Raw genomic sequence first — 20,177 nt, forward strand, 5'->3', positions numbered from 1 at the left:
TTCTGGCGTGGTTGTATGAGATACACATATTTTTCAATCAACGGCAAATTTTATGACATGATATCCAGGTCCTTCTATATAAAAACATGAAATATATCATAAAACGCAAAGGTGCCGCATTCTTTAATGTGGGCTACAACCAAGCAAATGTTTGCACGACCTGATAGCTGATGTTGTACTGGGAGAAGTTTTTTTTTGCAGTTCACATCACTTAAGAGGTCATAAAATCTGCAGTCGACTGCACATTTGTTTTCAAAAAGTGCAAGTTGAACCGCAACGCCGCCTTCAAGGAAGATGATATTTGTTTGACCGCCACTTTCGATCACCTTTCAGTCCGAATTCCGAAGCTCAAAAGTTCTAAGTTTGAGATGTCAAAATAAGGAGCAACAAATATTTTGACGGAAGACGTAAAAATGTTCTTGAAGATGTTTTCGCGTCTTCAGGAAGTTGCGTCACGAATGTCAAAATAATGTTTGAAATTATTTTGAAAGTGGACGTCGAAATAGTCACTACCTTACAGATATTAAGCTAAAATTGGGATGGGTAATCTCTCGGGAGAGGGCGCCCTTATGGGATTTTACAGTAAAAATTAGCTGTGTCTGGCATTTGGTTAAGGTTTTCTAAATGCATAGGATTGATAGGGCCTCTTTCTGCTGGCACAGTAAGGAGGCCATTGAAGGGCATGTTGCCAGGATTTTGCGAGTACCGTATAAACTCGTGTAAGGGCCGCACTATTTTTTCCCGATTTGAGGGCAAATTTTCAAAATACATACACGGATAAAAAAAAAAATCTGTATCCATATTTCGAAATGAACGTACATGAGCGCGCTCGGCTGGACTGGTCAAAAACGCCTTCACTCCGGAATCCAGACTGAATCGTCAGTCAGATTTAATTAGTTTGCATACTGCGCAATACGCATCTTTTTTTTTTTTGGTACTCGATAGCATGCGTGGCAACTTTCGACTTGAATCCCGTATGACTGTTGAAGTGGTACTTGCCCATAGCTCTCAGATTGCGCGAAAAGGCAGACAAATCGCGACGCTTTGACACGAATCGAAGAACAAAAGGAAACCTCCCCAGAGCGTACAGTGGCGTTCGGAAACCTGAGTGCACGCGCGAGCCGAGCCCGCTGAATCCCCATTCCTCACGCTTGCCACGGAAGCTGACATATCCTTTATCTTTTCTCAATGTCTTCCGGCCGCAACATAAACGCATCTTGACGGTGCGGCCGATCACGATCGAGGTTGGCAGCCATTGTGCCATATGGTGATACGGATGAGTGGAGAGCAAATATCGGGAATGCGGAGACGTTCCGCTACGTGCCCGGGTGGTGGCTAGCGCCACTTAGCGATATATATTCATAAAAACTTGGCATTACAGTCGGCGTGCCTCAAAAACAAGAGGGTGTGGCGCATACACAAATAATTTCTCTAATTTTTTTTTTTTTTTTTGCAATATTTTGTTTTAAATACGGGGGTGCGGCCCTTGCACGGGTGTGGCCCTTACACGCGATTATACGGTACATAACGCCGTCAAGGTGTCATGTCATCACGTTGCTTGATGTCACGTTGCCGTGTGATGTCACAGTGCCGTATGATGTCACGGTGCCGTGTGACGTCACGGTGCCGTGTGACGTCACAGTGTCGAGTGATGTCACAAAGTGACGCGACGTGATATTGCAATGTCACGTCATGGTATCGCGTGACACTCCGACGCGGTGGAGGCTACGTCCCAGAGCAGATGCAAAAGCCCCGAGAGCTTGTCCCATAAATGCCAGGGAACGAAAGGTGCCCGAAGCGGGGAAGAGCGGCAAACGCACCTCTCGCCCTTGTGTCTTCTAGGCGCCGCTTCATCTCCCGGAGCCTCGTGAGGTCTTGCTGGAGCAACTGGAGGCTCGTCTGAGAAGCCTGCAGGTCCAGGGCAAGGTCCAGCGAGGTCCGACCGCCGTTGTGACGCTTGGGAGGCTGCACCCCCGCCTGCGCCGCAGCCGCCGCCTGCGTTCCCCAAAGACGGGCCGTTGCCGTTAGCGACGACCACTCTGCTCCAGGCCGAAAAAGCCGCCAAAGGAGTGTTGCAGCAGTGTTTCGAGCTACCTGAATGGCCATATTTTTTAAACACCCATGCGTAATTAACTCTGCCCAGCATGCTATCCATTACCTCTGAATTTACACTAGCTATGTATTGACAAACCGGCAACTGAAGGCGGCATCAAAACAAGCATCCAAATTTCCTTGTACCTTCCACGGACATGACATCACACAATGTAAAACTTGCAGGTCGAGCAGGCAGTCTAATAGACAAAGCACATCCTTTTTTTTTTTTTTTTTTTTCCAATGTGCTGGAGTGAGTTTTTCAAGTATTCATTTCACACCACCAAACTTGTACTATCGCGGACAACATGAGCTGAAACAGCGCTCCAGCCGGCGCACGGTACTACCTGCGCCGCCTATCGCCTTGCTCCGCACACATGGCGCACCCCGAGTCCGAGATGAATTCTCACTTGCGCTCGCTGCGCCACTGCGCTCTTCAGGCTGTCTGCAAGCTAGACGGCGGGTGCGACAGCGGGCATGTGTGTAGTAGGGCGGCAAGGGGAACAAAAGATTACACTTGTCGTCCCTCTTTTGGAATTGATTTACTTTACTCTATCGCACAGAATCCTGTAGAAAAAACACTGACTGGTGTTTTTATATTCAAAATATTGAAGTGTCTCGAATTTCAGCTGTGATTATCGTTTTTGAAGGTCACACAAAAGGATATTGCAGGTGGCTTTTGTTTCATTATAGGGGCATGCGCAAAGTAGAACATCGTAAAATATAGGCCAAAATCTGTATGCCGGATTTAGTCCGGCTCCAAGGTTTTTTTTCTTTTCTCTTTTTCATTAATCACATATGTTCAAAAAAAAACAAAAAACGGTAAGCATACATGTTACTGAAAAGGTTTTGTAGCCTTGATTGGTATGAAAAAGTTCAAAAATATTATTTCTTTATTACTGTGCCTATGTGCTTGTTCCAAACAAAACAAGTTGCTGACAAGACGCCAGTTTTTTTTAGTTTCTTTTTTTTTACAAATTCCTAGTTTTAATAAAGTGGGAAAAACATTTGTATATTTGTCAGGAGAAGGAGACTGAAACTTGATGAAAAGAATATTGGCAGAGGACAATGTCAGACACAAAATATTAATAGTCGGCGTGGAAGTTGAACTGCACTATACAAGATGATCGGGATAAAGGAGCACCCCACAAAAGTATGCGTGGTTAAAGTCGTCAAACAAAGTGTCGCAACCGTTGCATTAAGCTTGGTTTCAATTGGCAGAAGTCCGGTTCAGGGGGTCCTGAGGTGCAGTAAAACTTGCAAAATAATTTATCGCCGCGTCATTCTCCCCTGACCCGCGACAACGGCACTCCTACTGTCTGGTAAGAAATCATAGGAGGCGGCCACGCAATCTGGCTCAGTCCGAAGCCACTCCCATTCACCTCCGATTGCTTTTCACGATTTGTGGGCAGTGGCGCGGTGGAGGGGACGCCGTGACATGGCTACCTTGATGCGCTTCCAAATGTTTTCAATGATATTCAGATTTGCTCCTTTTGGAGGCCAAGGCAGCTCCGTCAGGCAGCGCTCCTCGAGGAGATACGAGCGTGACAGAGCATTTTTCACATCGGCGTTTTCTTGAAATGCACTGAAATGCATGTTAGCTGAAAACTTGATGGTGGTTCCGTCGGCCAATATTTTCGCTAGCAGACGGCCGGAAGAGCGCAGCGGCGCAGTGAGCGCAAGTGAGAATTTATCTCGGCCTCAGGGTGTGCCGTGGTTAGGGAGCGATGCGACAGGTGGCGCAGGTAGTACCGTGTACAGGCCGGAGCGCCGTTTCAACTCATATTGTCCGCGATAGTACCTAATCAGGAACAAGATGTAATTCCCAAATTACAACATCTGTTGTCAGATTTTCAGTGTTGCCAGTAGAGCCAAACAATTTGAAAAAGCGACAAGAACCAAATTTAAAAACTCAATACCTTTGTCTATCAATATGTTCAGACAATTTTGAAGCAAATCAGAAACCATCGCAGTCTGCTCCTTTTAAAGCCGGCTCGTACGTGTATCTGGGCACTAAGATAACACAGTCAGCGCTTCATCAGCGATACTGCCAGCGCTGAAGGCCAGTTCACACATACATTGCAGCCCTAAATCACACCGGAAACAGCACTGTTCTGGTGCCGACTTGAATGGAGCTTAGCACTGACCCAGTAATGTATCTCTAACATTGCACAAAGGCGGCGCTACTTCCAGCGCCGACTCGCCGAAATAGCTCCGTGGTGTAGTGTGTGTGAACCCTGACTCAGAGCTGGATTAGCACTCGACTGTGTGTGTGAGCAGGAAAAGGTGAAGCCATATGCATCGGAGCGCTGACATAGCACAAAGTCAGAGCAGTGGTCTACAGTGCTCAGTTAGCACTGCAGTGTGGTATGTGTGAGCGGGCCTTTATAGGGCGGTACATATTAAAGCGGCAGCTCTAAGGAGCTCGTGTCGCTGAAAAGCCGGCGTCGGTGGCATGGGACGGGAAAATCCCGATTGGTCGATAGGGCCGCGACGTCGTAGCCACGCGACCTCGCCGCGAGAATTTCAAACAACCCCCAACACTCACGTGACGTCACATATAAAAGGAAAGTGATTGAAACATCACATGTAATGTGATTTAAAGGTCACCACATGTCTCAAATGATTTCACTTTAATAATTTTAGGCAAAGGTGGGATTCGAACCCACGAACATTTGGTTGCAAGCCAGACACACTACCAACTAAGCCACGCAGACACGCTTGCATGGCTTGGGAACAAGCGGAGGTTTATATTTAGCTGTCGCGTTCCACTCTTAAAGGCGAAGCTTAAGCGTCCTCCTACAATTTTTTTCCCACCGAGTTTGACGGGTGGTGGCTGTGCAACACCCTTGACCTAACAGTGGTCCCATGCGTCACCAGGGTGTCATGTGATGAAGACCCCAATTAATCACCGTGTACTGTGATCACACGTAATTGTGGTGGATCCGACGTCACCTGCAGTAGTTGAGTGATCACATAACCTATAATGACTATGTTCCATCGAGCGATTCCTCCTGACATTAATGTCACAAATCTTTATGTGGCAAGACAAGTACATTAAAAGGAAGGAAAAAAAAAAAGAAGAAGAAAATCTCGCTCATCAACAGAACATAGTACACATTGCTCGCACAAACTACAATCTCACTTCCATTATACATTCTTACATTTCTACTGAACACAATGAATCATAGGAAGTAACTGTTTTCCTCAAACTGTTTTCCCCATCATGTATAACGTCAACCAACTGGCCCAGTTCTCCACCTTATTATAATCATAGGAAACATTTTAGTCATAACTTGCTATTTGATGACTGAATGACTACAAAACTAATGAAAAGAAAAAAAAAAAAAAAAGCTATTTGAAGAAACAGTGAGAAAGGGGACTCATCCATTACCTTTTTACAGCGCAGGCTTCTGCGCTCCATTGCATTCCTTTGGAAGGGACCGCTTTTCCGGTACAATGGCATGGCACTGTCGCTGTCGCTGCGATTCAACTGCAAAACCAAATGTGCAATGGGAAAACACTGATTAACAAAACTGGCCCCCCTAGGGCTCAAGGGACGACACCACTCCTAAAAGAAAACTTTTAATCTGTTAGCTTCGTTTGTATTAAAAATTGCAAGGTATATTCGTGGCAGTGAGTTACATAGAAGTAGGTCAAATAAAAATACTTTTACAAACTGCACCTGCTGAAGGAAGCAATAATCCAAAAATGGTAATGGCCAGTTATTTAGTGAAACAAGCAGTATGACACCTCTATCAAACAGCTATGGAAAGAAACAACAAATATAATGCAACTCTTCATAAAACAAAACAAAAATGTGAAAAAAAAAAAGTTTTTTTTTTCTTTTTATTAGTATTGTAAAATCTTAAGAAATAGCCCATCTAAAATCGAGAGAAAATTTGGTTAAAATAAGGAGTACTTTCTATGTGCAATCAAGAAAAGTTGAAAAAAAAAATGCTATTTTTAGATTATGTGTCTCTGTCAATCTTATTATCGCGGCGAGGGGAAATGAAGCAAAGATGATTGCTTCCCAGTCAGCAATGTTCGCTTATGCCCCGCCATAGCTAACTAGACGCACTTACAACAAGGTCATCATTGATCTGAACACTATGATCGTCAGGAGTGGGCCATGCAAATCAAGCCAAAAATAGGGGTGGGTTACCTTTCAGAGGTGGGGCATCTCTTGGGATTTTACGGTATGTTATAATTTAAAGTGGATTCTGGAATTGTCTATTTATAGTCAATCTACAGGCTCTAACCATCCTAAAAACAAAAAAAAAACAAATTACACTCGTGGGTGGCCAACTTCCTTATTTACAATTTTATAAACGATCATGACACTCCCCTCTTTCTGCGCCTTGGAGCAGACACCAGGATGTGCTGTCTAACGCCGTTTCCAAACAATAATTTCTGTATTATGTCTCCAACACCCAAAGATTTTATGTTTTTGTCGAAATATAATGCACAATGCACCTAAAAAGAGCACGTTTTTGTCGAAATATAATGAACAATGCACCTAAAAAGAGCAATATACAGTAATCCCCCGTTATACCGAACTCGACGGGACGGCAAAAAATTTGGTATAAGCAATAATTCAATAAAAGTGAGAGCCAAAAAAAAAAGCTAACAGCAGGCTTGAACGTGGACGTAAACACTGCAAAACGCTCTGACCGTATATTTAATCAAACAAACCTTGGTTATGAACGACTTGCGACAACTTTACCGAGTAAAAAAAGTAATTACAGTGCAACCCACTTATAACAATAATGAGAAAACCCACAATTTCAACCGTTATAACCGATTATCGTAATATCTGAACTGGAAATAGATCATTTCCAGACTAGAAACTCTAGAAACTGATCATTTCCAGTCTAGAAACTCTAGAAACTGATCATTTCCAGTCTAGAAACTCTAGAAAGTGATCATTATAAGTGGTACAACATTATATGTGGTATCGTTATAAGTGGGTTGCACTGTAAGTGGAGTTTGCTGATAACTTCAGCAAACTCCAGCTGAACATCAGTTCTCCTCAAACTGCTCCAGGCATCGCAAGAACGCTCTCCCTGCCGCTGCGCACCACTTTGTTTCGAAGCCTCCGTAAAATGTTTCGAGTCTCCACGATCGTCGGCGTTTCCCAAGGCGCCTCTCCGACGCCACTTTGTGTTTACCCTGGCCGCAGGGAAGGTTTACGATCGCAGCATCTGCGGCACATACAACGGGAATGTCCGCATCGACCAGCGAACGAATCGAAGTTATCCCCGGTGGCTTCAGCAACATGTTTGCACACACTCTCATAGAGATCGTTGCAGCCCCGCGAATGGTGCGCCACGGCAAGCATGCTCACGAGAGAAAATCCGACGTGCACGAAGCAGTTGGCGACCTTTCAACTTTGGGTTGCGGGCGCGCTTTCTCTTGCATGAGAAACTCTTCTCCAACCCGTCTAGTAAGCATTGCTTGTTCTTCAAAACAGTGGACAGCGTCAAAAAGCCGATGCCAGAATGTCGAATTCTTTGTCGATTTCGGACTTGGGCCGACCGCTTTTGTGAACCTCGCAGGTCTAAGCGACTATCGGCGAACACTCTCCCACTCCCATGTGACGCACGTGTACGCTGCAGATGCGCCTGCGAGGTGCATGCCTTGGGGGCTCCCAAAAAGATGGTCTCCTCCGGGCTCCATCGCTCCCTTGACCCGATTCTGACAGGAGCGAAGCAGCCATGAGGCAGCGTCAGTTGCAGGCACCGTGAGTAGCGTCAGAACGTGGACGCTGCTCCCTACTCGCGTCGGCACATAGGCACACGGCATCGGAAACGGCGCTATGTGCGATCTGCTCTCCGTCACCCGTTTGCTCCGTTTTCTTGTTTGCCATTTATCCAGTTTGCCGCTTGCCTCGGTGGAGAACGGGGAGGGAAAGCAAGGGTCTCCCTTGCGCCTCCGCGTAGGCTCACGTGCTTTCAACACCTCGGCCTCCGTAATGAGTGTGACCGGCCGCCGATACACTTAGAATAATCTCGTTCAAAACGCTTGCATTTTGGTCGGAACCTCATTGAAATTCCGTAAAATAGATAATTAAAAAAAAAGTGATTTCGTTATAACGAGGGATTACTGTAATAGAAACGTTCGGGATCTCCACGAAATTAACTACAATAACTTATCTCATACATATCTTATCAATAACATAATGAGACAATAACTTATCTCATAACATATCTCATGCTTGTGATTAGTAGGCCTGTGTGAAGGAATTCATCAAATATCTGCTAGTATACGCAGCCATCCATGTGACAAATCGTAATATTATCCCGCATCATATTTAGATGAATTCCTGATAATTCAAACAAAATTTGTGGCTGCCTGGAGTTTCAGTGAATTAGAGTCTACTGTAAGAGAATGTGAGTGAGAACGATCGAGAGAATGAGTGTGTGTGTGAGTGAGAATGACAGTGAGCGAGAGAGAGTGAGAATGGAGGAAAGCCAGCCCACCCTGCAGACGTAGCGGTGGCCCACAGGCCCGAAGGTCTGCGACCTCTTGACGGGGACCTGCGGCGCTAGAGGACCGTGCAGCGCGGCCGCCGGGTCTCCCGCCACGCCCTTGCGGCCCCTCCGCCCCTCGGGCAGGAACACACACTCTGTGTTGGTCTCTTTGTCACAGCGAGAGACCGCCTCCTCCTCCTCCGCCAGGGGAGAGGGCGACTGCCGGCCGCCCCGCTCGTCCGCTGGATCCTTGCGGCAACGCATCTCTGCGACGGAGTGAGAGGTACATTCATTAGCCACCCCTTCTCCAGGGGAAGCAGGAGCAGGCGCGCGCACGACAACTTCTTGATCGCAACGCCGCAGTGCCGCAATAAACGCGTAACATTTATAGGACCGGCTCTTAGGCATTTCATGTCTGTGGACGTAGCTTCGACAATGTCTCAATATCACGCTATGCTGTGACATTGTGCCAAAGGCGTCTTAAATGCAAAGCGTGGTCAAATCCGCGACGTCACGTGACACTATAACGTCACAGTGTCACACAACGTGACGTCGTGAAGTCAGGCGGCCCCGCAATGTCACGAGACGCCACAGTGTCACGTAACCGCACGATGTGACCCCGTGATGGGGTCACATCCCCCGTGATGGGGTCACATCCCCCGTAATGTTTCCCTCACTGGCCTCTACTGTGTCTGCCAAAGGGGGTGTGCCAAGAGGCGCTATAAATGCCGAGCATTTAGATCGCCTTCGGGAAATGCTGAAGATTGATTCAGCCCGTTTTTTCTACGTCACCCACCGGAGGCCACGGTGCGGCACAGTCTGAACAAATCTGCTGGGTCGGCGTTCGGCGGGGACTCGCGTGATCATGAGTGCCAGCCAAATGCTGACGCGGCACCCAATCTCGACCCCATGCTGGCCTCTTGTTGGCGACGTAGGAAGTATGAAACTACAACCGGTGTTGGTTCGGGGTTAAACGACTTCCGTGTCGAGAGCCTACCGGGACTCCTGGTGAGGGTGGACGTCCGCGAAGAGATGACGGTGGACTCGTCGCTGCTCTCGTCCCTCGCGGCAGAGGCGGTCTCGGGGGGGCGGAGCTCCAGCCAGCGAAGCCACACGGCCGAGGGTCCCAGGCCGCACAGGGGTAGCTGACCACAGCCCTGCGAGGTTTGCACGCAGCCGCCAGTCAGCGACAAAAGGCGCTTCGATCCGAGCAAGTTGGTTCGCATTTCGCCGAGCGCGGGAAAGATAGAAACAAGAAATGTTGCTGGTACGGGGCCCTAAAAGCATCACGCACAGAGAGTTCACCTCAGTTGATTGAGGAACATTCCATTCCCCAAAGTAACAAAGAGAAACCGGGTCTCCCGCATTTGGCTCGTGTGGAGAGAGGAAAACCTCCTTCTGTCACATTCCGTCCCCTTACATAGCAAGAAATTTAATTACAGTCGCCGACCATTTTTTCTGAAGCCGATAATTCGGACTTGTTCGATATTTCAGTCCCAACGGAGGAACCGTGACCTATTCAATATAAATAGTGCATATTCACAACCCATGTTTTGGACAGCTTGAAGTCTGAAAATATGATTTTTATGACGAAATCATAGTGAGTAATAAACAGGAAACACCACCGAGAAGCGGCCATTGGCTTGGTGGCTTGGTTTGGCAGCACTACTTGAGTACTACTAGGTCGTACCGCTAGGTGACATATGCTACGACTTTGTAAAGCGAAAGCATCAACTGTCTCATGGAGTGAGCCGACGTCATCAGCTTTGAAACCATGCAAAACGGCACCTTAAGGGGAGGCACGGCCTAGGAATCGCGATTTTTTCAAAAAAGTCACATTTTTGGAAAATAGGCTGACCAGCTTTTACAACTCATAAAGAATGCTGTCCAAAAATTTTATTCCTGTAAGTAAAGTATTTACTCCGAAATAAATTATTTCCGAAGTGCTAGCGGCTGCACGTGCGCGCCAACGACGCGGCCGATTACGAAAATGTGCCATTTTCAAAGCGCGCTCCCTCCGCGTTTCTTAAGACTAGCATGGACAGGCCCCCCTCGTTGGAATGAGCGTCTCGCCCTCTTTCGTTCTGTTCGCAGCATTGTTCGCAATATCGTGCTCACAGACCGTAAAACTCCGTAAAAAACATAGCTGTGCACGCTCTTATTGGTCAAGCTGGCGAAACAAGAGCTCTGATTCACTAGGACGAGCCACGTGACGTGGCTCGTCCTAGCAAATCAGGAAGCTCTGTTGGAAATAGGCATACAGCCAGGGAGCTACCAAGCGTCATACGGAGAGAGGGCCACCAAGATGAAGGTTGCGAAGGCCCAAGTGAAAGCGCTCGAGTCCTCCAAGATGTCCCACAAAAAAAGGAAGATGGAAGCTGTGGCCAAGGCACAGAGGGACCGTGCAGAGGAAGGAGTGACATATGCCCCTGGAGCATTTTAGATGAAATGGCAAGCCCCATCTAAACTAAAACACTGTTCGAACTTTCAAACCCGTTTTTCTCAGCTTCATGTTTTCACCATTTTTTCACAGCTCTAAAACTATCGTTCGATGAGTTAAGCACCCCCAAGTCTAATGTAGGGCTTTTTTGGCATGAAATTTACTGGAGAACTCGGCTATGCGCTTACTTTTTGCAAATTGTTAGTTCTTCACACAAAAATGTTCACGTTTGTGAAACAAGAAAAAAATTAAAAATTCATACCATTATTGAAAGTTAATTTTTACGTGAAATATGGCCTTAAAAATTATTTCAAGCCTACTACCGATTAGTTTAGTCATTCAGCGATATATCCCAACAAAGAAATTGTGCCTTTTTATTCATATTTTGAAACAATAGTTTTTTTCCTTTGGCACTGCTTCATGTACATTTTTTTCGGCGAATAAGGCTGTAACTTGTCAAAAAATAAACCTTTTGGGTTGAAAGTTGGTGTAGCCTCCTAAGTTTTGACGTTTAACATACCCTAAAAATTTCATTGACCTGGCACAAATACTTAAAAAGTAGACCCTCCAAGGGAGTGCCTCCCCTTAATGAAACCATGCACAAAGCTAGTCAACGGCACCTTTTATACTTCGGTCCCATTGGCCGCTGCGCGACAGTTTCCGTTGTGTCATTCTGACTGTGTGATCACACTGTTGTGTTATCACTGATCACCGCGTTCGCTCGCCTCTTATCGGTTGTACGGCGCGTGGCAACATATACGGCACACGGAATAAACCAAGGGGTTCGTTCTGCTGAGAAATATGTTGCTGTCTGTTCCATCCTCGCACCGCAAAGCACACGCAGTTTGAACAATCGCTCACCCGATGGCGCTGCATGTCCGCGAGGCAGTGGCTCCACCGTTCCACGCCCAAGGTCAGTGCATTGTATGCCGCAGATTAAAGAAGGGAGCGAAGAGCAGCGTGTGTGCTTTTGCATTCATGACTCATAAGAAGTGCTTAGGTGTACCTCGAGCCTTTTTTTCTCTCTAGCTGCGTGTCATTATCATCATCAATGTTTCCAATTTGCTTTGTTCATTCGCCATTCTGCAGTCGTGGCCTTGAGCCTCAAATCTAGTCTCGGTGAATCATGTTTTCAGACTATGCTGGCTTGGATGTCATGGCCCAATCTGTTCTTCCACCGCCGCGAAGTTTCACTAAGAAACGTGGAAAGTACTCAACCATAATGCTCGAAAATGCAGCAATTCTCAAGCTAATAGAGAGTGGCCGAACGCAAGCGGAGGTGTAACCTGAAGCAAGGCAATATTGATGGCTTTTTGAAGCCTGTCTAGACATAATAAAGTCAATTTTTTTAATGTGCTGACTGTTCAGACTGCTCTATTATTTGGACGTTTTTTCAATCCCCCCAAGTCAAAAAAATCAGTCCGCGACATGGCATGAAAGACAAAGACACAGCCTTCTCGGTCTTTTGCGCTATTTATTTATTGTTTAATATTCTTAATCGACTAGCCCAGTTTGGTACACAAAACAATATACAGAGAAGAGGACTCATCTACTGTTCTAGGGTAATATAAGTACATTTTCCCACTTAACATAATCATGAAAACTTGTTGCTCAATTTACCGTTGTACGACTACCTGACACCAACCAGGTCACCACATTTTCTCACACCGTGACATGACACCACGATGAGACCCTGAAGACACTGTAAAGTTTCGCGACCCCACAATGTTACAATGATACAACACACAATGTTACAACAACAAACACAACAAGCACATGACCCATAACGGCACCATCCACGTAACCATTCTGCATTTCAAACATCTCTCAAAAACCGAGTGGTTTCTTGTGGGAACCCGCAGACTCGGAAACCAGCCCACGAAAGCCTTCCCCTTTGAAACAATAGAGGGGGGCGTTTCCACTTTAGTAGTCGGTGACAGGTCACTGCAAGCTGTCTGCTTCTGATAACACCTCGTTGCATTCAGAGCACGCGGCAGAAGCCATGGAGCGCGTGTTGGAGGCAGAGCTTTTCTACTGTATTCTTAGCCTGTCACTGACTAAAGAGAGATGCCTCGGGAAGGCATGGAGACTGACCAGGCATTCCTGGACCATGTGGGGGCTCTGGCTCCAGAGCTGCAGCTGCAGGACCTGTCCCGACCCCAGGCGGGGCCCCACGGGCAGCTGGAGCTCCTGCTTGCCAAGGGACTCCTCCTCCTCCGCCTCCTCCGCAACCTCCTCTCCCTTCCGCGGAAGACGCAGCCACGGGGACGACCGCCAGCCGCACTCGGGGCCCCCGGGAAGCACGGTCGCCCGCACGCAGCTGCGAGAAGAGGGCACGAGCTTGGAACGCGCGTGGACGACCCTTTGCCGCGACGTGCGCAAGGAGTTGTCTGCACGCTGGGCACTTTCGACACCCTCACCGGTGCCAAAAGTGCCCACCTTATGTAAGCAGAAACCGGCTCGCTAATTGGATGCAAGCGCATCGTGGCCTGGGCAGCGCTAGGAAACAACCCGTTTGTGGGCGAATGTTTGGGTTCGCGTTCGTGGCTAACTAGTGTGGCAAGGAAAATCGCCGTGGTCTCCAACAGCGTACTCTGAGCCTGGGTTGAGGTCTCCAAAAGGAAGAGGGTAGGCTATGGAGTTAGGCATGACGAGCGTGAGGACAGAAAGGGATGATTCATATTGGTGGAATAGGGAGGGAGGGGTGTTTGACCTTGACACCTCTCTCTGCCTATGCCACTGCTCATGGCGCTGCTATCCTTGGGGGGACACGGTGGCAATTAATCCCGACCCAGCAACAGACCACCCGACGGCCTGTTCTGGTCCTGACCATGAGGAGGAATTTTGGGCCGTTCCCACAATATTGTGAGCGAGAAGCGAGCGCCCGCGTTACATATACCACAAACGTTGGGAGCGAAGTCTTGCAACGAATTGTGAAAGCACGAAAGTGACCTCGTTGTCTGCCGGCAGTTCTTCTACTGTGGGTGCATGCGCCGAAACGTTCTCGCGTGCCAGTGTCATCGGGAAGGGCGGATCTGTTCGGTACGCTACTCGCCAACATCCGTCAACATCCAAAGACTGGCTTGAGCCGTGGGAAGAGCAACAGAGACTCACACTGAGGAACCGTTGGCAACGGGGGTCAGGTGGCGGGCCCTCTCCAGTCCCAGGTGCAGGAACCCGTCCCCGGGACAATGCCGCAACCTCAACTGCAGGTGGATGCAGCCAGAGAGCTCGGAATTTTCTAGGGGATCGTCGTCTTCCTCATCGTCGTCGTCATCGTCGTCGTCATCCTCGTCCTCCTCTTCTTCGTCTTCTTCTTCTCCTGGCCTGTAGAGGTAACATTTATGTTTCATCTGGGTGAATTGGTGGTCGATTGTTTTAACACTCTACAGCTCGGAACGCATGAAGCGAAAGCTCGCGCCGCAGAACACAAGGATCCTGGGTTCAATCCCCACCCCTGCCCGGCTCCATCTAAGCGAGCGTTGTACTGGCATGCTGTTTTGTATCCCTATTATAGTATGTGTTGCATGTTAAAGACCCCAGGCTAGCAGGGGTACTGCATCGGCTAAATATCTCACCTACAGCGTGTAGCCACGTTGCCGTGACTACACGCTGTCTAAACCTTTGATGACTTTTGTTGTTTTCTGTCAGAACCGAGAGCCACAATTGATGATTTCCCATTCTTGTAACCAGAGTGACATGCCGGCCTCAATTCCACAAAGCCTTATGTTCAGAAACTGTCAATTCGTATGTCAACTCCCTCCCGTAGCGCTTTTATTGCTCTTTCGTAGGCCCGTAATACAGAAGTTTTTGCCGACACGAAGCTCCCCAAGCAATTTTGTCGCTTTGTGTTGAAAATCGGGATACTGGCGCGGGAAGTTTAAACCGGGAGAGCAGAGTGGCAGCTCATTTTTGTTGGACAAATATCCCATTTCGGCATAAGACCAGCGAATCCGTCGGATATTCCCCGCACTTTATTTAGGCTGCTCCGGCTGCCTCGAGGCTGCAAATTTTTATCCGCAAGAAATCGCAAAACAAATGTAGCACGATGAAACTTACAAAGGATGTTAATGTAATCTTTCTCGAATATCCCCCCCTGGAACGAAGTATCGAATGCGCGTGTAGCTGTTACGACTAGTGTGGCGGCAACCAATGTATCCGTAAATACAGAGCAGCGACGCATAATCAAATATCCGGTGAAGAGGCGCATTACTAAACTAGCTGAAGTTTTGAGAAGATTGCACGCAGACTATAGAAAATGCTATTTCACAGACAAGGGTGTATGAGTGGTGTCAACAGTTTTGCGAGGGATGACAGCCTTTGACAAATCCTGACTACGAGGACACATTCGTTCGTCCACAGCCACACAATTCAGTTCTTTATGTGCCAAAACGACGGCCAGGGTGCCCAACTCCTTCTCGTCGAATTTTCAATTTCAATATAGAGGTACCAGACAACCTTGAATGACCCCTGTGCTTCATTTGGACTCGACACGACACCGAGAGAAAGTTCGTAGCAGACACGACACCAAGGGACAGTCCAGGTCCGTCCCCAACAAAAACTTTTATCCCCCTGCCCCGCAACGCAGGTTCGTCCGAACTGGGACAGCGTCGCGGGGCGTTCGGAAGGGAAGGTCTCACCTGGGAGGGGCGGCCTCGTAGACGCCGCTGTCCCCGGCCACGGACTCGTCGCTGACGGCGGCCGAGACGCCCCCGGCCCTGAGTCCTTCCTGCTCGCAGATGGGGCTGAGGGGGGGCTCGGGACCCCGTGGCCTGAGACCCTCCACGACCCCCTTGCACCTGTTGCGAAGGGGAACGCGAGTCTTCGAGCACATCTCCTCGTGTCTTGACCAAATCCAATGAGGCTGTGCAAGCTTGTACAGTTTTCTGTACCGGTTTAAAATATCTGGTAATTTTTTCAGCCAGTGGATTAGTCCCGAAGATAATTAAGCCTCGCCCGCAATCGTTTGCAGAAACGACGGGGAAAAAATGGCTCTACCATATATTATGTTGAACAGATGTCTAGATACATACTAGAAAGTATAAAGGATGCAATTTCGGAAATAAGGTACTTTTCAGATTTACCCGTTATTAATTATTCTACGAAGCATTAAAGTTAAGTGTTAAACATGTGGTTACGAGTAATTAGACAATAGATCACTCGAAAAATTTCTAAGACCCATATCGAAGAATCTGTTTTCAACGTTGCACACTTTTCATATTCAGCTAGATGTTGCCAAAAAAAAAAAGTGATGGAAGCAGCATTGGACCTTTTGTAGCAGGCTTTGCAGCAGGCAAATTATTGGCTCGGAGCAGTCACTGACGCTTTTGGAGCAGATCCTAACACTGTTAGTAAGTCACTTCAAAAATGAAAATTTAGCTGCATCGCTAAATGAGTTCATATTTGATAATGACAGAAAATTCCCTTTTGACACTGAAGCATATTACTTATCTTTTGTAGTAAGAATGAATAGGATGCAAAAGGAACACACAGTCTTCTTTTTAGAAATAAGGCTAAGCTCACAGGTTTCATTTAAAATCGGTATTTAAAAATGGTGGAAAATGAAGCATAGCGCAACACTTCAGTTGAGATAAAGCCTCACTTCCTTTCTTACACTCGATACTTAATTTAGCCTGTACATATCTCTAATGTCAGCAAAAATCAACATATCCACTAAAAAGTCTATCAATAAAAATATGTCCCACCACCAAGTTTTATGAACCCACCAAACTTAATATCCTAACATTATAAACTGTGAAAGCAACCACCCACAAATATTATGAAAATCTAACCTCTGCTTTAAAAGTGACACTGCGCTTTTAGAGGCGTTCGAACCAGAATTGAGTCAGGGTTTATTGCCCTTTCGATTGTCTGCTGCACGGAAGCTACCTTGATTAGCAGATTTATTGCAATATAGGCAATAGTTTTTTTCTCCTTCAGTGGCAGTATTTTTTTATTTTTTTTATTGGAGGTTAGCTCATAGTCAAGGCCAAAAAAGGTAGTCATGCAATACAGTACCGAGCATAGTTTCTGAGCCAGTCACCCTAACCCATGCGCCTTCCCGTGTCAGCCACTGCTCCCAGCACTCCGATGCAAAGCGGTGAAGTTCGACGCGTGCATGCTGGTGCGAGGCCGCAAAAGTTGACGCCAGCGGCGCAAGTGCCACGGTACGTTGTAGCCCTAGCATGGAGGCATGCGGCAGATACTTTATAAGGGATAAAAGACCCTCGTCCTTTCTTGTTACAGTAGCTGCCATTCCACTATTTTGCAAATATTTCTCCCGACTTTTAGCTCTTGACGAGCAATCTCTACACGAGCAGTTGATGAGCAGTTGAGAAGCAGTTGACGAGCAATCCTACACAAAGCACAGGCAATGCTACGAGCCAATGGGACCAATTAAATAGCGTTCGAAGCGCAACATCGCGGCATTTATCGTCTATCTGCAAGTATTCATCGGCTAAACCAATCAAGCGCAATGAATACCGCTAGACTTACAAATTTAGTGTGCGTGTTCGTGGTTGTATGTGTTGCTTCAACTGTGCTCTGACGTAAGATGACACAAACTATACGGTGGGCAGACATGCTGTGAAATATATATTTGTCCTATTTTCGTTTTCTTCCATTGCTTTAAATATTAAGACAGAGCCCTAAATTATTTTTTTGCTTCGTTTATTTTAATTTTGGCACAAGAGTGGCTCAGTTCTTAGCAATATGGTAAAAAATGTTGCTTTGGCACAGGATGTAGCAGACTTCCGTTTGTGGCGCAAGTTGGCGCAGCACTTCCGTCACTGAAAATGCAGAACCCTTCCACTCCACGTGAAGATGGAAGACCAGCGAAGCTATTATCTTTAAGACGTCTAGCACGATACCTAGAAGACGTCTAGAACGACTTGGATGACCTCAAGGACAACGTCTAGAGGACGACATCTAGGACGACCTCAAGGACGACTTCTTGGATGACCTCAAGGACAACGCCTAGGGGATGACATCTAGGACAACGTCTAGGATGACCTCAAGGACGACATCTAGGACAACCTCAAGAACGACCTCGAGGATGACGCCCAGGACGACCTCAGGGACAACGCCTAGGACGACCTCAAGGACAACGTCAAGGACGACCCTAAGGACGACTTCTAGGATGACCTCGAAGACAACGTCTACGACGACCTCAAGGGCGACTTTGAGGACAACGTCTAGAACCTCAAGGATGACTTCTAGGACGACCTCGAGGACAACCTCTCGGACGACAAGGACGACGTCTAGGATGACCTCAAGGACGACGTATAGGACAATCTGAAAGACGACTTCTAGGACGACTTCTAAGACGACACCTAGAGAAATTCAGCCTTTCCCCTTTGGTGAAAACCAGAGTGGAAAGGCTGGAAGGGTTGCCGCCATCTATGAGCAACGGTGGCAACCAGAGAACCGATAAGCCGGATGTCTGGTTGCCGCCGTCGCTCATAGATGGCAATAGCAGTCTGGAGTTCTGTGTCAACATTTGTTTGTCCAAGGACATGGTACAGGGGAAACTAGCCCTTAACAGCTCCGCTGTAAAAATTAATGTTTCTATTTCCCCTAGATGCCAAGATATCTTCCCTACCAATGGGAGAAGAGTAAAAAAATTGTGTTTTAGGGAAGTGCCGTCCCAGCGTCAACCTCAGTGCAAATTCAGCCCGCATGCATAATATAAATTGATATTATGGCTCAAATATTAATCCCCAAAATTAGGAACTTAGAAAATAGAGAAGAAAAATAGCTGCACTTTCGAAATCGCCATTTCCAAATTGAAGAGCGAAAGTGACCGCTCACTCTACCACCGAATATACCGACGAAGCGTGCAAGAAACCGCTAGTCACACGGGGCAAAGCGTGCAACTTTTCCAACCACCCTTGTTTCCAAGTCATATTTCTCTTCCTATATTTCTGCCAGTAAGTCTTATACAACTAAGCGCCTTAGACGCCTTAACGATGGCCCGTAGGCGATACAAAGATGGTTTGAGGCCTGGCAGCACAGGTCTGTGGTTGCCATGTTTTCCGTGTGCCATGCTCCGCAGCGCCCTATGTGAGACTTCTATACCGACTTTGTCGTGAAAGTGCGGCCTACGAAACGGATAGACCCTTTGACCCAAAAACACAGTAGATGCAGATTCCAAGAAAAATTAACGTACCCGTCGCAGTGTGGAGACACGGGGGGCGACAGGGAGGAGAGGGAGGAGCGTGGGGAGAGCGGAGGGCTGCAGCCCGAGCCCCGGTGTCCCCGGCAGGGCACGTCCAACACCACGCAGCCCCCGTAGATGTCCGGGAAGCTCAGGCTTGCCAGGGAGCCCCTCGAGCTGCCCGTGCTCAGCGAGCCCAGCGAGGAGCTCGACGAGGCCGACAGCGTGCTTGCCGACAGACTGCGTGCGGAGAGGGGACAGGGTCCACGTCTGTCTCGAAACAAACTCAACAAACACACAAGTATTGTTTCCTTAAAAAAAAAAAAAAAAAAGATTTTAGCGTTGTTTATTATTTCTTGCAGTCAAAAAAAGTGCTTCACTTCCTCGCTTTCAAAGCAAAAATGCCCCGACTATCCTCCGTAGCCGACGACGACTGCTCGAGACCACAAAAACTGGGAATCCCTGCGATATAGGCTCTTTTAGGAAGCCGTGGATGGGCACAGTCCTGACTGATCTTCGGTTTTAAAATGCATCTTGCGACGCCGTGACGTCAGTGTCACGTGGCCCAACGTCACGTGATGTGGTCGCGTGACACAGCATCCCACGACACTGTTACGTCAAGCAACGCCATGACGTTGCGCGGCAGTGTGATGTGACCATGCGATTTCCGTACGGTTAATAATGTCACGTGACATGACCTGATGTCACATGACACAGTGACGTCACGGAAGACCTATAAATGCCAGGTATTTAGAGCACCTTCAAGAAACACCAAAGAGACAAGCAGTTTTCCTTGTATTCCCATCACTTCGCTTTCTGAAACGGCCCCCCCGGGCAAGCTCTCAGGGCGGGGTCGAATTCAAGCAACACTAGCACAGGCCGTAAGGCTACAATGCCTGGAATAAGCCTCCGACCTGAATGTTTACCGCATCCAAAGGAATGGTCCCTCAATTGCCCCCGACCACGTCACAAAAGTGTCATAATGTCACCAGACGCGACGCCAACGGCGACGCTCGCT

The 20,177-nt window shown here is 47.6% G+C and overlaps 1 protein-coding gene across 1 annotated transcript in view; it reads right to left on the reverse strand.

The window, feature by feature from the left end:
• Window positions 1–20,177, reverse strand: part of LOC8029912 (protein WWC2) — a 45,467-nt gene that overhangs the window by 5,885 nt on the left and 19,405 nt on the right. The window contains exons 8-15 of the mRNA XM_042289832.1: window positions 19,172–19,399; window positions 15,645–15,803; window positions 14,119–14,331; window positions 13,099–13,324; window positions 9,562–9,721; window positions 8,574–8,830; window positions 5,486–5,584; window positions 1,821–1,995 (exon numbers count right to left, since the gene is read on the reverse strand). Coding sequence (XP_042145766.1) covers window positions 1,821–1,995; window positions 5,486–5,584; window positions 8,574–8,830; window positions 9,562–9,721; window positions 13,099–13,324; window positions 14,119–14,331; window positions 15,645–15,803; window positions 19,172–19,399 — 1,517 coding nt within the window. The remainder of the gene's footprint in view (window positions 1–1,820; window positions 1,996–5,485; window positions 5,585–8,573; window positions 8,831–9,561; window positions 9,722–13,098; window positions 13,325–14,118; window positions 14,332–15,644; window positions 15,804–19,171; window positions 19,400–20,177) is intronic.

The sequence above is a fragment of the Ixodes scapularis genome, unplaced genomic scaffold (assembly GCF_016920785.2).
Source record: "Ixodes scapularis isolate PalLabHiFi unplaced genomic scaffold, ASM1692078v2 PGA_scaffold13__105_contigs__length_92229423, whole genome shotgun sequence".
NCBI lineage: Eukaryota > Metazoa > Arthropoda > Arachnida > Ixodida > Ixodidae > Ixodes > Ixodes scapularis.